The sequence below is a fragment of the Dermacentor variabilis genome, chromosome 9 (assembly GCF_050947875.1).
Source record: "Dermacentor variabilis isolate Ectoservices chromosome 9, ASM5094787v1, whole genome shotgun sequence".
Taxonomy (NCBI): domain Eukaryota; kingdom Metazoa; phylum Arthropoda; class Arachnida; order Ixodida; family Ixodidae; genus Dermacentor; species Dermacentor variabilis.
In genome coordinates this window covers 4,856,610-4,878,774 of record NC_134576.1, presented here as the reverse complement: position 1 = coordinate 4,878,774, position 22,165 = coordinate 4,856,610, and the positions used below count along the sequence as shown (strand labels likewise).

The window sequence follows — 22,165 nt, the reverse complement described above, 5'->3', positions numbered from 1 at the left end:
AGGCGCTGTATAAGTGGAAGCAAGTCTGGGTCATCTCGTTGTTGTTGGGCGATTTGTGACGTGTCAACAATGCCAAGGAACGGGAAATCCTCTTCTTCTGACAAAGTAGTCTCGACTGGTGTGCGTGACAAGCAGTCGGCATCGCTGTGTTTCCTCCCGGATCGGTATACGACAGTAATATCATACTCTTGAAGCCTAAGGCTCCCTCTTGCTAGTCGTCCGGATGGATCCTTGAGATTCGCCAGCCAGCAGAGCGAATGGTGATCACTGACTGCTCTGAATGGTCTACCATTGAGGTAGGGCCGAAATTTACATATTGCCCAAATGACTGCAAGACACTCTTTCTCGGTTGCTGAGTAGTTTGCCTCTGCTTTCGAGAGCTTATGGCTGGCATAAGCTATTACTTTCTCCAGGCCGTTTTTCCACTGTACTAGTATGGCACCGAGGCCGACGTTACTCGCATCGGTATGAACTTCAGTGTCGGCTGTCTCATCAAAATGGGCAAGAATTGGAGAAGCTTGCAGGCGTTTCCTTAACCCGTCAAAGGCGTCTTGTTGTTCCTTTTCCCACATGAAAGGTTGATCTTCTCTTGTTAGTATTGTAAGGGGCTCAGCAATCTTTGAAAAGTTTTTTTGAAAAATTCCACAAATCTTCTGTAGTATGCGCATAAACCCAAAAAACGTCGCACTGACTTTTTGTCTGTGGGTGTCGGGAACCTCGCAACAGCTGCTGTCTTTTCGAATCTGGCCGAACGCCTCCAGCACTGATGACGTGTCCGTGATACCGAAGTTCATCGAAGCCGAATTGACATTTTTCCGACTTAATTGTGAAGTCTGCTGCGCGGATAGCTCCTAGTACTAGTCGCAGGCGCTCTAGATGTTGGTCAAATGTGGTGGAAAATACGACAACATCATCCAAATACACTAAGCACGACTGCTATTTTAATCCTGCGAGCACAGTGTCCATCATTCGCTGGAACATTGCAGGCGCGGAACAGAGGCCGAATGGAAGCGCTTTAAATTCATAGAGGCCATCAGGGGTTACGAATGCTGTCTTTTCACGGTCCCGCTCATTCACCTCTATTTGCCAATATCCACTCTTGAGATCCAGGGAGGAGAAATACTTTGCACATCGGAGCCAATCTAACATATCGTCGATACGCGGAAGGGGATATACATCCCGCTTAGTTACGCTGTTCAATTTACGGTAGTCGACGCAGAATCGAAGTGTGTTATCTTTTTTTCTTAACGAAAGCTACGAGAGACGCCCATGGACTGCTGGAAGGCTGAATAACATCATCTTAAAGCATCTCCTCTACTTGCTTCTTGATGATCTCCCTTTCTTTCGGTGAAACTCGATACGGGTGCTGGCATACCGGTCTTGTGGCGTCCTCTGTTAGCGTCCTCTGTTATGATTCTGTGCTTCGCAACAGACGTGCGCCGTACCTTCGAGGACGTGGAGAAGCAGTCAGAAAAAACCTTTATCAGGGCATATATCTGTTTCTTTTGGGCTTCCGGGAGTCTCGGGTTGACGGTAATTGATCTGTCGACACTGCAGGTCCCTGGCAGGGCAGTTGACGTAGTTAGGCTGCATAATTCGGTCGCTACACAGAACTCATGGAAATAGGCAATAGCTGTTCCTTGTGCGAAGTGTTGGAATTCATTACCGAAATTCGTAAGTGCGACATTTGCACGGCCATCGCTTAACTGAACAAGGCCCCGAGCCACGCAAATACCTTTGTTGAAAAGGAGCTCTATGTTTCCATCTGCTATGCCTTCGCGGTCAGAAAATCTTTCATTCTCCACAAGGACCATTATACTGCAGCGTGGCGGCACAGTTACGTCATCATCAACGACGCGCAGTGCAGCGAGACGTCGCTCCTCCGATTCTTCCACAGGTATAGCTTGTTTTGTCGAGAAAGACACACTGGACCTACGTAGGTTAATTATGGCGCCGTTAGCTTGTAGAAAATCCATTCCCAATATAAGTCAGAAACGTAAGTGAAGCCTTTTATGGTAAGTCTTGCAGTGCATCGGCCAAGGGGCGTAATAAGATGACCGCCTGCCGTGCGTATCTGCGGACCAGTCCACTTCGTCACAACTTTTTTCAGGTGCTTCGCCATCTTGAAGCTTACTACCGGATAATCATTGATGACACTGATGCTGACATAATAGCGATAACTGAAACTTGGTTGACTAACAAAATAACAAACAAAGAATTGTTTCATTGCCGTAAACAATATGTTGTGTATCGGAATGACCGTACCGACAGAATAGGGCTGTTAGTAAAGATGTTGAGTGCTTTAACGTACCGATAATCACTGAAATTGAATCTATGTGGTGTTGTTTAACCATTACCTTCAAGAAAATTACCTTAGGCGTCTGCTACCGGCCACCCTCGAATAGTTCGTTTTGTGATCACCTGCATGACTGTCTAAATCAATTATCAGTAAGATTCCCCGGAGCAAAGATAATTCTTATGGGTGACTTCAACTTTCCTAACATAAATTGGTCGAGCACATGTCCCTTCTCTAACCCATCATCCAGTGAGGCTAATCAGTTTATCGCTATTTGTTCTGACTTTACCTTAGTACAAACGGTAGTTATTCCAACACGTGTAACAGGCACTACGTCATCATTACTTGATCTCGTGCTGACATCATCAGCTGATATTCTATCCCCGATAACCCACTTACCTGGCCTTAGTGACCACGACATATTACATTTTACAATCATGATATCACTACCACCGAAACGTAAATGATTTAAGGAAATAAAAGATTATAAAAAGGCTAACTTCTCGGCAATAAACAACGAACTTGCTTCCTTTCTTGACACGTTTCTACTTTGCCACCTTGATCGTTCTGTCGAAACAAATTGGCGCCTCTTTAAAGAAAAAGTATCTGATCTAATAAATCGTTATATTGCAGTCCGACGTATATGTTCAAATAGTAACGCACTGTGGTATAACAGACACCTTAGCAGACTTAGTAACAAAAAGAAACGCCTATTTCATATCGCTAAACGGTCACTAAATCCTGAACACTGGTTCTCATACAAATCTGCTGCTGCCACGTACTTTTCAAATTTACGGTCTGTGAAATTTTCCTACTATAACGTTACCCTTCCCAAGCTACTGAAAACTAACAGTAAGGCATTCTGGAGCTCTATGAAAGGAGATAGCACTAGAAAGGTTTCTCTAACCTCACTAACTGGGAAAGCAATCGCCGACCATGCATGCGCTGACGTGCTAAATGACACGTTCGTACAGGCCTTTTCGCCGTCTCCGCACGCTACTCCTCCTCCCGAAATACAGCCTAAAAGATACCCCCACGTGGATCCCATAGCATTTAATAGTAACGGTATTAAATCGATTATACATAAATTAGAATTGAAATCGTCATGTGGTGTTGATGGAATTAACATTAAATTTTTAACGTGAGTATTGTTGAGTATTGCTGAGTATTGTTGAGTATTGCTGAGTAAGTGAGTATTGCTCGATAATTTTAGAATTACTTTTTTCTCAGTCGCTTCACAACGGCACATTGCCTTTAGATTGGAAAACGGCTAAGATCGTTCCAATTCATAAATCTGGTGATACGCATAGCCCTTCTAATTATAGGCCCATTAGTTTGACTTCAGTGCCCTGTAAGATAATGGAGCACGTAATTTATTCTCAGGTAATCAATCACCTTGAATCTAACAACTTCTTTACATCTAGCCAACATGGTTTTCGCAAAACGTTCTCCTGTGATACCCAGCTTCTTTGCTTTACTAACGACTTGCATTCCAACTTGGACGCAGGATTTCTTACGGACTGTATCTTTCTTGATTTCGCTAAAGCTTTTGACAAAGTACACCGCACATTACTGCTATCTAAGCTCAGCGCACTAAACATTGATACTAATGTACTTAATTGGATAAAAGCATTTCTAACACACCGCATGCAATTTGTAAGCGCTAATGAACTTAATTCAACTCTAACCCCAGTTAGATCAGGTGTTCCACAAGGGTCTGTGCTTGGGCCGCTGTTGTTCTTAATCTACATTAATGACCTACCTGATAACATTTTGTCTAAAATTCGTCTTTTTGCAGATGACTGCGTAATATATCGTAAAATTACAAATGATACTAATATTTCATCTCTTCAGGACGATTTAAACACACTGCATAACTGGACTATAAAATGGCACATGCAGCTCAACGTCAAGAAATGTAAATCAATGCGAATATCCCGTACTAATGAAGCTTGTCCTGCCTATTTACTTGATAACATTCCTTTAGAGAGCGTAAGAAATTAGAAATATCTGGGCGTCCATATAAACTATAACTTATCCTGGAAGTACCATATCGACTTTACAACGAGCAAAGCTAATCGCACACTTGGATATCTTCGCAGAAACTTCTCGCTCGCGCCATTATCACTCAGACATTTGTTATACACGACATATGTCCATCCACAGTTAGAATATGCATCATCAGTATGGGACCCACATCATGCCATCTCAATTAACTGCCTTGAAAGTGTCCAGAATCGCTCCGCTCGGTTTATACTAGCTAATTACCATTGTACGGCAAGCGTAACACAAATGAAGACTACTCTGAACCTACCTTCGCTATTAACTCGCAGGAAACAATCACGCCTATGCTTATTTCATAAGATTTACTACCAGAACGCTGCGCTTCGGTCAGCACGGATTAATCCAGCACCATTCATCTCCTTACGTAGAGATCATACGCATAAGGTACATGTTCCTCGCTCTAACACACTAACACATTCGCAATCATTTCTGCCTAAAACATGCAACGAATGGAACGGTCTGCCAGCATCTATTGTTAGTATAAGTAATCCTGTTCAATTTAGAAATGCTTTAGTTACCTACATGTAAATAATAAAACTTGCGTTCAATATATCATGTGACTAGTCATTGTATAAGTACTATATTTGCAAATTAACTATGTATGTATTTACCTATTATTCCCAACTTGTATATTGAAGTGTATGAGATTTCTATGGTGAACTACTACTATTTTTTGTGCAAATTAGAGAGCTAGTATAATTTTCTATTTTTATTTCTACTGTGCATTTCCTCTATATCATTTTTACCTCCTTTATGTAGCCTCTCCCCTCTATAATGTATATCTACTCTGAGTGTACTATAAATAAATAAATAAATAAATAAATAAATAAATAAATAAATAATCAGCGCCGGGGTCGACTAAGGCATTCAGCTCGCATCCGTCTATTATCAACCGCAAATCTGACATAATCGTTTAGTTCCTGCACCTGTATACTGGAATTATCTCGTCATCGCACTGGACCCGCGTTGGAGGATCTTCGTAACTCTGGTTATCAGCGGCCTCACCTCCACAGGTCGCTTGCTTCAGTTTTCCTGGTGTGGGCTTAGTGAACGAGGCCTGGCCAATCTTGGAGACGCGCGTGGGCTAGGCAATCGGTAGTGCATAAGCGACGGTGATCGTGGTTGATGTTGGCGAGGAGTAACGTGGCTTTGGCGCGTCGACAAGTATTCTTCGATCTCCGCTGGCCGTTCACCGTTTCGGGGGCATGGTGCGCTTAAGGGAAAACCCCTTAACCCAACTTAACGGTACAGGCAGAACCTATACAGGTGACCCGCTTCTCCGCAGTGGAAACACAGAGACCTGCGCTCATGGTCACACCAGACGTCACTTTTTCGGGGCCTTTGTTCCACAAAACGAGATGCACTACGTGCTGAAGGCGGGTATGCAGCCGGTGGTTCCAGCAGATGAGGTGCACTGCGTACTGTCGACGGGTAGGGAACGGTTGTCTCAACTGCTCCACTACTGTGAACCGCGGGTTGCCTGAGTACGTCGGCGTATGTTGGGGTGCGCCGCATCGGCTGTGGCTCACGGTCTGGATACCGTATGACCTGCCTCAGTTCGTCCCGGACAACATCTATGATAGATAGTGCAGTTGGAGCCCGAGGTGTCTGCAGCTTGTTGAGCTCTTCCCTGATCACTGACCGGACGAGCTCCCGCAGGGCTTCAAGGTCGTTCAGCACGCCTCCAGAGAAGACATGGGCAGGTGCACAGCTTGCCTCACGGTTGCATTGCCGAGCCCGCTGTTCAAGCGTCTTTTCGATGGTCGTTGCTTCGTGTCTGAATTCGGTGACCATGCGCGGTGGGTTGCGGACGAGAACTGCGAAGAGTTCCTGCTTTACTCCACGCATGAGATGGCGCAGCTTCTTATCTACACTGATGTTTGGATCAGCACGCTTGAACAGGCGGGACATGTCCTCGATGTGCATTGCCACGTTCTCGTTTGTGAGTTGGTTCCTAACTTGAAGTGCAATTTCCACCTTTTCTTTCCGATCCGTGCTGGCGTACATTGCTAACAGTTGTCATCGAAATTCCTCCCAAGAGGACAAGGAGCGTTCGTGGTTTTCCTACCACGTTTTTACGAAGTCCTCCAAAGCGAAGTATAGTTACGGAGCTTCTGTCTCTCATTCCATTCATTTAAAGCTTGCCACTCTCTCGAATAGTTCCAACGTCTTCAAAAGAGCCGCCGTGGAATGTTAGCGGCTTGTGAGGTTGACTTACGACCAGCTGTGCCGGTGTTACCTGGCTAGTCATTGTGGCGGCGTCCGTGGTCTGAGTTTCCCTTGGCATGAAGAGAAGAGGACCGAATTCGGGCGAGTCAGCTCGAAGACGACGGCTGGTCCGCTGGTGTACAGGTGTTAGTTCCATGGGATGGACTCGCTGGTGGTCAGGGGTACGTTGACTTCCGTTCGTGGGGCTTCGACTCATACCCCACACCTATACCAGAAATGTAACGATGTTAATAAAGCCACAATATTTATTAAAGGCGAACATGTGCCCACAAGTAAAAGTCACTGTGGTCGTGAAGAAATCTGCGGCAGTCGCGTTCTCCAACTGGGCTCAAACCGTCTTCCTCTTCCTTCTCGCGTGACACCTCGTGCGCGTGGCACATGCGAGCCGGGTCCAACCGGCTGCCCGTGCCACGAAGATCGCTGCCTGTTGCTGAACAACAACACGGTACGGCATGCACAGGGTCCAACAGAAGGGCGCGCAACTTGAATGTGACCAAGTTGTCGTGGCAATATGCTCTCCTGAAGTCACCGTCAGTGCCAGAGCTGCCGTTCACCAGGACATTCGACTCACTGAAGGGCGTGCTAAAAGAACACCCAGTGCCACAGACCTTCATCATTGCAGAACGGGTGAAATTCTACAAGCGGTCGCAATCAGACAGTGAGACCATCGCTGAATTTGTTGCTGAACTGCAGAACTTGGCCCAAACATGCAATTTCGAAACTTTTTTTGACCATGCACTGTGTGATCGTTCTGTTTTCCACCTTAAGTGTGAAAATATACAGCGTGTCCTGTTTATAGAAGGAAAGAGGCTGATGATCCAATGCACCACCGAGAAAGCCCTCGCCATGGAAGCCGCAACCAAGAGCACTGCCACCCAACGTGCACCTGAAGGAGAGGTGTCAGATGTATACAAGGTCCACGTAAACAGAGGAGCCTCGATGCCAGCTGAGGGTGTCGGATACCTACAAACGCCACGTAGCCAAGAGCGCACATCGACTGCTAGATGTTTTCACTGTGGCTTCCCAAGCCATGTGAGCAGAAGCTGCCCGCACATAGGACATATGTAACTCAAGTGCCACTAGAAAGGGCACATTCAGCGAGCTTGCTGCAGCACTGCATAGAACAAAGAAAAATCCTGGAAGAAAATGAAAATACTTGCAAAGGTGAACGACAACAGCCTTCTTGACATGAATGCCATGAAGAGTCATGGCCACAACCCAATTACATTCGAAGTGACAGTGGACAAAAAGCCGCTTTTAATGGAAAAGGACATTGGTGCCGCAGTGTCCATCATCCCACTACAGCAATTCAAGAAGTTGCATGGCAGAAGCTTTCTCTGACTTGGCTGAAGCTCCACACATACATGAGAGCACTTGTCATGCTAAAAGGTGTAGTTAATGTCGAGGTCCGGCACAATGATCAAGTTGAGATCCTACCACTGTACGTCACAGGTGGAAGTAGACTTCCCCTTTGCAGATGAGACTGGCATCGAACCATTCGTCTGGATTGGAACAGCACCTTGGCCTTAAACTAGCTAGCTCCTGCGAACTGCTCTCACCCACATGACAACGTCCATTAGGAAGCACTATTGCAGAGGTATGGAGATCATTTCAAAGACGGACTTGGCACTACAGTGAAACCTCAGTGATACGATCACGGCTGGTACGAATTTCGGGGTGATACGAATTTGTATCATTTCAAGGCCGAAGCGCGCTGTATACTATGAGCCACATTTCAGATGTCCCAAATGCTCCCCTTGCATTGGTTCGGGTGATACGAATGAGAGAGCCACGACAGTTATGACTGCTGGCAGCAAAGTGGTGAGGAGGCTGCGCCGAGCACGCCAAGGTGGGTCGGCAGGCAGACTGTTTCCATATTCGCAGTTCGGGGAGACGCTGGCAGAAGGCAGCTGATAACACAGCGGCAACTGCGCGCACCGTACAGAGTGGAAACGGTCCGGCACTAGCAGTCTTGCCCACGTCGTTTCGCCGCTCGTGAAGCTCGCACTCTGTACTGTATTCAACATTCTCACGAAATCAGTTTTGTCAAGTTTGTGTACAGCTTCCAGAACTAGCTGCTAGTTGATCTGGCAAAGGAAACCCAGAAGTACATCCGGGACTTCTTCCATTGCGAATAAATTTCTAAAAATTAGTTTCTGGCTCTTTAACAAGCTGATTTCATTTGTTTTTTGGTGATATGAATTTCAGGTGATATGAATATTTTATGCGACCGCTTGAGGTTCGTATCACTGAGGTTTCACTGCATCTCAGGCAAGCGTGCAGAACTGTTCCTGCGAGAAAATGTGTACCCGAAGTGTCTGAAGGCAAGAAGCGTACCTTTCACTATTCAACCAGCTGTTCAAGCCAAACTGCAAAAGCTTGAGAAATTTGGCATCATAACGCCTGTGACCACGAGTGAGTTCACGACACTGGTGTTACTGGTAGTGAAGAAGGATGGCGGCATCTGTTGTGCAGTGGTTACAAGACAACTGTCTATGCTTGTCTTCACATGGATCAGTACCCCATTCCAAGGATTGGAGATCTACTTGCCGCTCTTGCAGGAGACCAGCATTTTCAAAAATTTACCTTAACAGGGCCTACCAGCAGGTGTTGATGGCAGACGATTCCAAGAAATACCTCATGTTCAACACTCACAAACAACACTACACCATCAACTGCTTGGCATTTGGAGTCTTTTGCGCTCAGTATTTTTCAGCACATCATGAAGATGATGCTAAAGGGTTTGAGAGGAATCGAGTGCTACCTGGATAATCTTTTTATCACTGGTACAATGAAGGATGAGCACTTTCAAAACCTTGAGGCCATTCTGAAGCGCCTGTCAGAACATAGTATCCGTATACAACGGGACAAATGTTCATTCATCCAAGAAAAACTGCATTACATTGGGCACATCACTTCCGCCAACGGCATCCAAACTTCACCTGAGAAGACGGCTGCACTCATGGAAGCACCTGAGCTAAACAACAAGCAGCAGCTACAGTCCTTTTTGGGCATAGTCAAGTACTATGGAAAGGTTGTCCACTCTTGCACACCCCTTCTACAAGCTGCTGAAACAAGGCATACCTTGGTGCTGGGATGAGGCCTGCCGAAAGTCTTCATGCCACCAAAGCTACCATGGCAAGTTCTGATGCACTACAACCCGGATAAATTGTTGCAAAAGGCATGCGACACATCAAAATACCGGGTAGGTGCCGTTCTCTCTTATGTTCTGGCAGTTTTAACTGTAAAGCAAGAGGCGTATGCGTCCCGTACATTGTCAGAAGCTGTGAAAAACTGCAGTCAGCTTGAGAAAGAAGGTCTCGCACTTGTATTTGGAGTTTAAAAATTTCACCAGTTCATCTATGGACAAGGCTTCATGCTTGTGACAGACCACAAGCTGCTGCAAAGAATTTTATGACCAAAGATCGGAATTCCACCCAATCGCAGCAGCTCACCTATAATGTGGAGCCATTACATTGTCTGCTTATTGTTATCCGCTGCTCTTCAAGAAGCCTAGTGATGGTGCTGAGGCAGACTGTCTTTCAAGATTGCCGGTTAAAATGCAGCAATAGCAGTTGGTAGCAGCACATGCAGTGCTGACATTGCATATGCTACACACAAGGACACAACACTCAGCCAAGTCTTGGAGTGGACTCGAAACGGTTGGCCGTCTTCTATACTGAATGGGCAATGGAAACCCTTTCTGGACAGAAAGGCGGAACTAACGATCCACCAGGGCCACTTATTGTATGGCGTGCATGTTTTAGTTCCTCAATGGCAACAAGCACTCTAAATGGAAGAAACGAGAAGAGAGGGGGTTAACTGAGGGTCCCGATTTTTATTATTCATATCATAAGAAACCAACAAACATTGGCACCAAGGACAGCATAAGGGAAATTACTCGCGCTTAATAAATGAAATAAAGAAACGATAAATTAATGGAAATTAAAGTGGAGGAAAAAACAACTTGCCGCAGGTGGGAACCGAACCCACAACCTTCGCATTTCACGCTCGATGCTCTACCAATAGAGCTACCGCGGCGCTGTTTCCCTATCCACTCTCTTGGGTATTTATGTATCCTAGTAGAACCCTGGGAGTGTTAGCCAGCGCCACCACTCACATACCGTGGCGGCGGACATGGAACGTCCTTTTGCCACAGGCGTCACAAGAACGCGATCTTTTTGGGTGAAGGAAACTGGTCAATAAACCCACACATGCTACCTGAAGGCATCAATGTTGCCAGATTCGAGGCCCTCGTTATGTAATAAACGAGAAGAGAGGGGGTTAACCGAGGGTCCCGGTTTTTATTAGTCATATCATAAGAAGCCAACAAACACTGGCACCAAGGAAAACATAGGGGAAATTACTCGTGCTTAATAAATGAAATTTCTCGTTTATTTCTCGGTTAGGCAACATTGATGCCTTCAGGTAGCATGTGTGGGTTTACTGACCAGTTGCCTTCACGCAAAAAAATCACGTTCTCGTGATGCCTGTGGCAAAAGGACGTTCCACGTCTGCTGCCAAGGTATGTGAGTGGTGGCGCTGGCTAACACTCCCAGGGTTCTACTAGGACACATAAGTACCCAAGAAAGTGGATGGGGAAACAGCACCGCGACAGCTCAATTGGTAGAGCATCGTGCGCGAAATGCGAAGGTTGTGGGTTCGGTTCCCACCTGCGGCAAGTTGTTTTTGAATCCACTTTATATTTCCATTAATTTATCGTTTCTTTATTTCATTTATTAAGCACGAGTGATTACCCCTATGTTGTCCTTGGTCGCAGTGTTTGTTGGTCTCTCAATGGAAGAGCTACGCAAGGGGCACCCAAAAATTGTCAGAAGCAAAGAACTTGCACGGAGTTATGCGTGGTGGCCAACAATCGATGCTGACCTTGAAAAGCACGTCAAAAGTTGTCAAGCTGGTCAGGAGCAATGTTCGGCACCGGGCACTACACCGCTGCACACGTGGTCGTGGCCAACACTACCTTCACTTGGATTTTGCTAGTCGCATGCGCAACTAGATGTTTTAGCTGGCAGTTGACGCTCATTCAAAATGGCCTGAAGTCTTCATTATGAATAAACCTCGGCAGAGAAAACCATTCAATGCTTGAAAGAATTGTTTGCTCGTTTCGGTGTACCTGGAACGGCGGTCGTAATGGACAATGGCCCACAATTCGTGAACGGCGAATTTTAAGCTTTCCTCAAGCATCTCGGAACAAGAGTCGTGACCTGTGCTCCATACCACCCCAGCACAAACGGTCTAGCAGAACGTTTTGAGCAGTCATTGAAGTCAGCTCTATGAAAAAGACAACCAAGCGAGCGTCTGGAGACCACGTTACAAAGCTTCTTGTTGCAATAACAAAATACGCCTCGTGCATCAAGCAGATTGCCCAATGACTGAGTCATGCATGTATGTTTGCTGTTGGTGACTCTGCTCTCATTCACAATTATCATGGCTTGCCACATTGGGTCCAGGGTGTCATAGTGAGAAGGACTGGACCTGTTTCCTACAATGTGAAGGTCACTATATCATGAGGATCTTTCAGATGGCGAAGGCACCACAATCAGCTGCTTCCTTGTGAATCAGACACCAAGGTCGCCTACCATCCGGATGAAGCTGCTGCCCTTGACACCTCTAGCTGTCAAGAGATGCCTCAACAGCGGGGAAGAGAGAAGAGGACTCAGTGCAGGCATAGGCTGCACCAGCAGAGCCAGCAATGCTTTGCAGGCGTCAAGAAGTGCGATGATATCCGCAACGCAACTGCTTCCACAGAGGGTACCAGTGGGACTAAGTGCAAAGACTGTGTTGTTCTCTCCCCAAAAAAGGGTGGAAATGTGTCATGTTTAGCTGCTCCAAGAGTATTCCGAAAGCTTCATTGAGAAACTGTGGCCACTCACTATGCCACCTGTCGAGCGCTATATAAAGAGCTGCAAGACCTAGCCTCCTACTCTCTTAGCTGGGAAACACCTGTAGTATGCAGTCATACTCCATGTAATAAACACCATTCTGTTCTTTGTTCGCTACCTCAAGTGCCTGGCTGCCTTCTTCCCCGACGGCAATGCATAAGTACACAATACCCACCGCACCTGCATAATCATAAATATCAGTAACACGTAGTCATAAGGCATCATCATATATAACCCGATACGACCCCATGTATACCTATAGGGTGCATCGTGTCACATGTTACAGACAGATTTCTGAGAGAAGTAGCCCTAGAATACTCACGCCTTGAAACAGCGCTATCTTTGTCCATGCTTCAGTGCACAGTTACCAGTAACTGCAATATCAAACATTTATCAATGTGCGCTGGCGATGTGAAGTTCGCACTTTGTATAAACAGACCCATGGTGGGAATGGCAGCAGTTATTAGAACAGTGTCCCCCCTTTCCACATTTTTCCAACGCCAGCTGCCAAGTATTGCCCATAGCAGGGTTCGCGGCTATCTTACACGTGCTCCTATGTTCCCACTCATATTGCTTAAGATACTACATAGATAAGCTAACTCAACCATCAGCTATAGGCATTTTTTTTTTTCATGCTTGTACACCTACGGATATGTCAATTACTGACAAGCAACAACTCAAGCTATACCATCTGATTATTGACACAAGTTTGCCATTACAGTTGCTTTCCTTATTAGAGGTGCTTTTTGCTCTATGGCTGTGTTCCAATACTCGCCGTAGACAGCAAAGTACACGGCTAAGTGGAAAGTGGCCGTTTTAAATCTCGTTGGAGTTCTCATGAAGACGTCAAAGTAGACAGCTTCGCGAAATCAGCATCGAAGTCAAAAACACTGAAAGCTACTTTCCTGTCAAAACAAGATGGCGGCTGAGCAGGACGCTCTGAAAGTCGACAGGAAAGTTGTCTGCACGCAAGAAAATGTGGGCATGCTATCCTACGCCCTTAATGTAAGCTACATCATGTTTTTCATAGGTTTGCAGGTGCAAAGACTTAAAATACAGAAATAATGTGTGCTTTTCTCAACATTTTTTTTGTCGCCATGAAGCGGTTTCAGGTCGCAGAAGCGTCTTTCATACATCTTTCAGACAGCTAGAAACACATTCCATACATTGCCTCAAAATTGTATCGGCTGCCTCCTTAGCTGTCTACAAAGACTGTTGCCGATGCTGGCCAGAATTGGAACACACCCCATGAATTGCCCCCCCCCCCCCCCAAAAACATTTCAAGCCAGTGAGCACAGCTTGGCTGCAATAGAAGTGGTAAGCTGAAAGCCGAGTCAATCCTTTCAACCCTGATGCGCACTGTAATGGAATTCACCTAGTGACTCCTCATTGACTGAACAGGGTCACTTCAGAATCCAAAGGACTAATAATAATAAATTAGTGGAACATAAGCAGTGCTTCAATATGGCATTCATAGATTATGCTGTGCGCATTAATTATAAATTCGCACAGCATTTGATTTTATAGCGATACCAGCTGTCATGGAGGCAACATGTAGTCACGGAGCAGTGGTATGTAAATGTGTTATCTACAGAGATTCCACAGCTACCATAATTCTTTGAAAGAGCTATTGAGAAGGCTGTCGACAAGACAAAGAACCTCCCAAATGCTCGGATCTTCAACTGGTAAGGACAGCATGTGAGAATCAACACATGTGGCATAATTATATATTCACTGCCATGTCTCATTCACACAAACATGCTGGGTGTAAGACCACAACAGCAAAATTGCTACTACAGTCATTCAAATTTTCACAAAGAAAGTTGAGTCAATTGACAGTGCATAAAGAGAACAGCCAATGTTAATTAGCAACAAATAATATGTATCGCAGCACTGCATCTATGCTCCTCAGTCAGGATCAGTCAAGTCATGCGCTGCTCTGGCGTTCATGACACGAAGGAGGTGCTCACACTGGAACTTATTTGGTGCAGCTGAGATGTGCAAGGAATGATGAAGCATTCCAAGATGATCATGGGCCAAGCTCAATGGCTTCTTGTCAATGAAGAGCTTGCAAGACAACTATGTCCCAGTGGACACATTCCAATCAATTCATGTTAGAAAAATGTTATGCGAGCAGTTTTGTAATCTTAAGCTCCAGCCAATCGTAGATCCTGTTATAGCCACAGTTTACATCTTGCATCCTTGAGCTATGCTGTCTGTACAGCCAATGACACTGTGCCTAGGTTCTCTCTGCTGGCACAAGTGACCATCATTATTATAGTATAAAGGTTATAAACAGGGATAAGGTGCCTCAGAAAGGCTGGCCAACGTTTCGATAGGAGGACCTATCTTCGTCAAGGGCGTAGGTCCTCCTATTGAAACGTTGGCCAGCCTTTTTAAGGCACCTTATTTCTGTTTATAACTGTTGTACCACAGTGTGCTATTCCATCTGTCAGCCCCATTCTTGATTTTGGATATTGATATTATAATGAGAACAAAGCATCTGAACACAATGACAGATTTTTCCAAGCAAGCAGAATATGCAATGCTCTGCTGTCATGCTGCAGCAGTACACAGGGGTTGTGTTCAATCAAATGAGGGATGCAACTTTCTGCCCCCACTCACTGTGTGTGCAACCTTCCAACTAGCTGAATTGCAGTGCTTTTGGTATGCAATCTCTAAAGGAACCCGTCAGATAAAACAAAAAAAAAAAAAATGAAAATGTTTTTGACCTGGTGGACATGTATGATGCCCTTCCAGCCTCAGACGTCATCAAAGAGTCCTCTGGGCGGGGACGAGAAGGGCCGCCGCCAAGCATCTTCGGTTGCCCGCGGAGCTGTGTAGCCGGCCAGGGGCTCCACACCGCGGAGCAACTCAGTGCGTGCACTCTCCTCTGAGCCGGAGCGGGTCAGGCCTGCAACCACACAATTATAAGGGTTCTTTCTCCTCATGCAGTGCCACTACAACTCCGACAACAACTCTCAAAATTTTGTTTTCAAGACTTGTGTGGAAAAAAATGAAGGGTTTAACCGACTTCCAAGACAAAGCATATTAAAGGAGTAAAACAACATAAAATTTGACAGGTCGAAAATGGCAGTTTTCAATAATAAGCAAACCTTTTTAAACATGCACACACAAAGGCTTAACGAGTCAACTACCACAAGCCACTACAAAACAAGGTGGCTTCCAATGCAAAGCTGCTGCCCAGATAGGATTCTCTTGGCTTTTGGTTAGTGTGACAGCCAAGGCAAAAATGTAATTTAGCATTTCTTGTGCACTCGATTAAACTGAAGCATACAGGTAGTGTAAAATTTATGGTGGCAAAGACATGTTACGGCTCCTACGATTCCTTCTGGCACTTGCAGTGCACAAAAGCATGGCTCTTGAGATAGGCTTCAATGATTCTAAAAATGCCATCACTGGGCGTGCAACAGTACGTATTTAAAGCCTTGAGAATGGCACTCCAATATCCAAAGTTCTCAAGGTCCATCAAGAAACTTTTATTCAACAATACTACATCCTATTGAGCCTCTTATATTATGCTTTCAGTGATAAATTTGATTTGATAAATGCTCCACATGAGATAGATCCTCACAGAATTTGGTGGTGTGTAAAACACATTCACGGTTTAAGTGCCCCATGGCAAGGTGGTGTGGCGGCAGTACCACCTGGTACTGCCTCCAGTACCAAATAATGGTACATTTGACTGGCTCTTGTCACACTCTGAATTGGTTTGGAGCGATGCAGTAGTCTCTTGACAATGGAGCCAGAGAATTTATGCCTGAAGGTTGAACTGCTCCCAAGGAAATTGGAGGAGATACATGATAAGAATTGTCTCGGATTTCTGCCACACTCCCAACTCAAAATGAGAGCACTTCTGAATGCTCTGAATGGACCAAATTGATGTGTTTCAAGCACTTGATTTTGACCAGCCACAAGGCAAGACATGTGTGGCAAGTGAAATGTGAGCACAAAGCCTGGACCTACCCAGTGTAGACAGCATACGTTGACCCCATGCCATGAAACAAGTCTCATTTAGTTTCACAATGCATGGGGAAGAAGGCAATGTTGGCTACATTACAAAAGAGGGGCTCAATTTTTTTGTCAACCAACTGAATAGAAAAAAATAATTAAATTGTAAAATGAATTTCCTTGTGCTTTATTTAGAACTGCGAAAACGTTAATGATTAAGTTTAAGTACATATGTGATAATCCTATTCTTCTTAAAGACCAACTGCATCAAAATTTCACTTCGGTTATATTTGCTATAAAACAGTGTATGATCACTGAAGTAATCCTGACTATGCTGCAAGACTGGTAATTGTATATTTATTTGAAATTGTTTTAAATGTGCTTCCTGCCTCACTGCCAGGCTTTGGTCAGCAGTGGGCAATACAGAACACAAAAAAAGAAAAACAAAGGTAGGGAAACAAAAAAGCAGGTCGCATGCAACATTCAAGAATGGAATGGAATGAAATTATACATGTGCAAGATCAAGGATGGTGGCTGTTATCCCACTTGGACTTTACACAGATCATCATGGCGCTGCCGCCGCTGCCGCTGCTGCCGCCGCTGCCGGAAATGTGCCTGGAGTATCTATATAATTGCTATTGCAATAAGACAACAGATCACACTCAAAATCCAAGTGAAGTGAAGTTTATTCTTCTTTTCAAGGAAAAGAGGGGACCGGGATAAAAGGCGGTAAAGCCTGACGAGGCCCCGGCACCCATACTATGCACCCACCAAGTATGCATATGGCACCCACCAAGTATGCATAGCTTTCTTGTTTGGAATCCTTAAACAGCGCATAAGCAGATGATTTGTGCACTTAGTGGTTGTCACTCTGGCGTAAGTTCTAGCACACTGCCTCCAAGATTTTTCAGCATGCTGTGGGCGTTGCCCTATCTCGAAGGTGATGCAGAGGAGCCTAGGTCATGCGTCACTTCATCAAGTGGCAATGGCAGCATATTTTGCAGTTTCAGTATCAAAAGTGGCTATTTTCACAAGCTCTTTGTGGCTCGTCTTTCAAATCTTGCACAGAGCCTGCTCCTCATAGACTCTTCTCATGGAGCAGTTTTCTCCAGAGGAATGAGATGGCGCTACCGGTGGCACACTGCATATTGCCTTAGGCGAAAGCTTGCAAAAGCACAGAAATGCGAAGCCATTACCACTTCTGCACTACTACTGTGCGATCAGCTGTCAGAAATGCAACAGGGTGATTGCTAATGCACTGCGCTCCTTTCACGCTGCAAAATGTGGAATGGAATAGGGAAGACCTGTGCAGTAGTTGGCTGCAAGAATAGTGACTGGCATATAAAAGAATGGAATGAATCTGTGTGGCCAAGTTCACGAACCGCTGCTACACAAGGACTACCTATGTTGCCGGATCTTCACGATGCAGAGCTTTCCTCGAGGATAAAAAAATTCAATTATCTGCCAACATTGCATTTCTAACCTCTGGAAAAAGGACTTCAAGCCCGTAACATCGACAAGAACGAGTACCGCTTGTTACACAGTGACAAAAGAGTAGCACCATTGCCAGGCATAGCAAGTTCCTCGCACATCATCTATACACACACACACCCCAACACCCACAATCAGACGCGCGCCCACTCTATCGCCCACATATCAAAAATAAGCAAATGGAATCAACGAGCTGAAGCGTCTGTGACAACACCAACAACGCATGAATGTTCGAAGCTGAACGCGTCACGATGGTCCACAGGGTATCAACAAGTGACTAGCGATTATGCGTCTTTGCTACAAGCTATTACAAAGTACAGAATATCTAGGTCCCAAGCCTTGTTAGATACAGGACCGTTTCCTGAGCCTACTTCGAGTTCACCAGATCACATCGAACTGCACCACAGCTAAATAAGGAGCGCAGAAGCACGGATATCACATTCCTGAGGCGTGGCACGTGCAAACAAGTTGGCGGCCCCCACTTCGTGTGCCGCAGGTGGAGCTATTCACTGCTTGACTCTTCCCGAAAGTGAAGCGAGAGCCTGGCACTGTTGCGGGTAAAGTAGGTCCCGAAGCAAGACGGCTGTAATGCGCCGTGAAAACCTGGCAGCGTCACCCCCATCCATCTATTGTGACGGCACATTGCAAGTCAGCAAGGCAAGACCGCAGGGAGAAGTAAGCCCTTGCCAATTGGCCGAAAATGGCATCACCTGAGCGCGCTCTCCCATTGGCCAAACGTGACGTGTCTTCGAGACACCGAACGGCTTAAAAGATGCAGACCGGGAGCAGCAGAGAGCATTCCTAGAGGATTCCTTGATTCTTCTCTTTCAAGCTTTTTGCTGCGGGCCGCAGCGTCCGAGTTGCTGCCGGCCCGTAATGACTTTAAGACTGTTAATTGACTCTCACTGTAAATAATGTAAATAAACCTCCCAAGTTTTTCATCCCGACGTCCTCATCAACTCCTACAGCCTTAATTGTGCATGGAATGAACAAATCTACTGCAACTGATCCCTCCCGTGAGTGATCAGGCAGAAGAACAATGAGATAGCGACCACATTGAGGATGTTACTGAGACAGAAACATGAAAAGCCACTACTTCAAAGTGATTCGCACATAAAAACCAAGACCGAAAGACACTGTAATCCTGATTTAATTCAGAAGCTAAACGTTTGGACAAATTTGGAATACACCTATAGCCCCACTTCTAGTACAAGCACCATATACCCTGCTTGTAACATTTTGACAAGGCTTAATAGTGTAGAAAAAGAAATGTTCAAAGAATGGGCGACTGTAGAGAAGAGAAGGAGGATGAGGTGGGCCCTCGGTGTTGGAGTCAGTCTTTCGCATCTTTAATATTGTTCTGGTGCCAAAAACCCTGTGCAGACACGTCTTGTTCTCTTTGCATAAGTTGAGGGGCTCTCTACTCTGTCACAAGGGACGAGGAACAATAAACGCAGACGTGAAGATTGACTCCCGTGTAAGTCAGCTGCAAGATAGCATGCAATTTTATCTAATGGACCGGCTGAAGGCCAAATGAGCAGCCTGATGAGCGTAAAACACAAATATAATTCAGCAAGCCAGGTCTCTTTTGAATGCGCTCGATGTTCACCTCCCCAGGCTTAAAGGTATGCGTGACCGTCTTTCTTCAAGCAACGACATGCTCTCAAAAGTTGATGACGAGATCGAGGATCACATACCAGATGATGAGTTGGGAGTGGAATATGCGACTACTATTGAGGCTGCCTAGGTGCGTTTCCACAGGTTGTACCAGTGGTATGGACTGGGGCCAGCCGTGTCATGGTTTGCCTGCAGTTCATTGGCCGCCTCCCCCCTCTTCAGTCGCTGCTCCTGGCAACGAAAGGTTCAAGGTACTAGACATGAACTGGACTGCCAACTGGTCTCCCATGGGTGTCAGCCAGCTTGTGTACCAAAGGGGACATTTTAGTCTCCACTTGGTATGGGCCCAACCATTTGGCCGACAGAGAGGCAGAGATGCCCTTGCCAGCATTGCTGAAGACATGGTTGTGTCTGAGGAAGAAATCACCAACAACGTAGTGCACATCCTGATGTGATTGGGCCTTCTGTCTAGCTCACGCTTTTGCCAGGTTGTAACGAGCCAAGTCTAGGGCCACATTCAAACTTGAGCGCAGTTCCGCCGTATAGCCGGAAGAGCTGGCTTTCGTGGCATGCACCCTGCTGCTGGTCTTTAGAACGCCGTCCATGGGGTTTAGCAGCTTTCTCCCGATGTTGAAGAAATTGAGCGTCAGACGATTCACCATGGACTGCAAGGGGAAGCCTATCTCGTTAAAACAGACATCTTGATCGCTGTGTTGCCAGGCAAAGACCGCGAGCAAGGGCTTGAAGCTCTGGTTATTCCGCTCTGTTGTGTTAGCCTGTGGATGATACATGGTTGCCTTGTGGTGGTTAATGCCAAAATCTGCACACGCATTCACGAACACCTTGGCCATGAATTAGGATGCATTTTCCGATATCAGCTCCACTGGAAAACTGAAGCGGTTAAAGACCTCAGTAAACTTGTCACAGATGGTGCATGCTGTTAGCTTCCGAAGGGGAAAAAGTTCAACCCATTTCATGAAGTGATCCGTGACAGCAAGGAGAAAAATGTAGCCTTGCCGGCTTCCAGGAAAGGAACCCATAATGTTACAGACCGTGACTTGCCAGAGTAGCTGGATGTCGATTGGCTGCATGAGCCCGAGGGGTTTACCTGCATGAGACTTCACACATTTGCACATGTGGCACAAGTAGGCGCAGTGAAGAGCATCACACTTCATGCCTGGCCAGATAGCGGAGCAGGATAACTTTTAAGGCCACTGGCATGCCAGGCCAACCGTGAGTCAGGGAAATAGCTCAGTGTGGCTTTCCTTAGACCGTGGGGTATCACCACCTTGAAAGACTCCTAGGGAGCCTCCTTGATGGGATATAGCGCTGTGGAACTCCATCAACGTCAAGCAGATATATATCCAATGGGCCCGCAACAATACCAGCTCCGTTACACTCTGCGCCGACAGCAATACCAGCTGTGTGTGCGCACCTGGCGGCTTTGCTTCCCGTCTTCTTTTGGGAGCTCTGCTCCTTTAGCTCATCAACGATTTGTCGGCAAAATGGATGGCTCTGCTCAAGTAGATACAAATCAAATGTGCCCTCGATCCAGCTGCAACGCACTCTATGCCAACACAACAGCAATGCGAGCTGTCCATGTGCACCTGGCGGCTTTGCTGCCCCGCTCCTCTTTGGAGCTCGGCTCACTGAGTCCGTCAATGATTTTTTGACAAAGTGGATTGCTCTGCTGTGCCTTTAGTAGATCTTGCCTGCTGAAGACGGCACCAGAGGACGGGGTCCACCAGGTAACCGTTTGTGCCCGAGACTGGCAATACGGGGATCGCTTCGCCGTAGAGGGTCGCGTCGTTCGAGCCATTGGAAACGCAGGCTCCGGTCTCTACTGAGTGCATGGGGTTTGCGCCTTTCAAGTCATGGGAGACAAAAGCTCTAATTTTTACTTGGTGCACATGCTCATGGGAGTGGCGGACCAAAGGGCTAGATGCTGAAATGGGTGCACCCGACAAGGTGTCCACCACCATATTTAAACCCTCTTACTGGAAGCACACAACAGAGTTGTCCCACTGCAGTGTCAACACCCAGTGCACGAGGCAGCACAATGGCTCGCGCAAGCACTTAAGGAGGATTGCACATCTCCATGACAAATGACACTCCTTCACCTAAGCAAACTTCCAGAGAGAAAACAGGACAGTAAGCGGCAGTAGGTCCATTCAATGAGTGCCTGACCCCATGGGGTCAGTAAATGGCAGAGCTAGGTTGCCTCTCCGACAGGCACGTGAGCCTTCACACGACCAAAGAACAAATCGATGGCAGAGCAGGGTGGCTCATGCAAGTCAAAAATGTTACTCAGCTGTGCGTGAGGCAAGCGGTAGGCGGAAAGTGCAGCGACATTGTCGACAAAGCGGGGCGGCTCATGCTCGACCTAGTCTGCTAGCTCTGCTCAGGACAAGGAGAGGCCATCAAGCGGTTTCACACCAACAGCGAGGTAGGGAGGCTCAGCTGCAGTGCACTGGACATCGACCTGCGCTCGGGACAAAGACAGGCTAGTGAGCGAGCTCACGCCCATGGCAGAACGGGAAGGCTGCACCACAGCGTGTACATCTGAGAAAGGCGTTCGAGACAAAGGTAGGCC

General features: G+C 46.3%; 1 protein-coding gene across 19 annotated transcripts in view; it reads right to left on the bottom strand.

Annotated features, from left to right (window-relative positions):
* The window catches only part of LOC142558589 (G-protein coupled receptor-associated protein LMBRD2), a 397,689-nt gene that overhangs the window by 20,289 nt on the left and 355,235 nt on the right, over window positions 1–22,165 (bottom strand). For all 19 annotated transcript variants that reach the window (XR_012823027.1, XR_012823026.1, XR_012823030.1 and 16 more), the window contains one exon: window positions 15,225–15,406. Coding sequence is in view for 6 of the 19 variants with exons in the window: in XM_075670721.1 (XP_075526836.1) it covers window positions 15,255–15,406 (152 nt within the window). In the remaining 13 variants the exon portion in view is untranslated. The remainder of the gene's footprint in view (window positions 1–15,224; window positions 15,407–22,165) is intronic.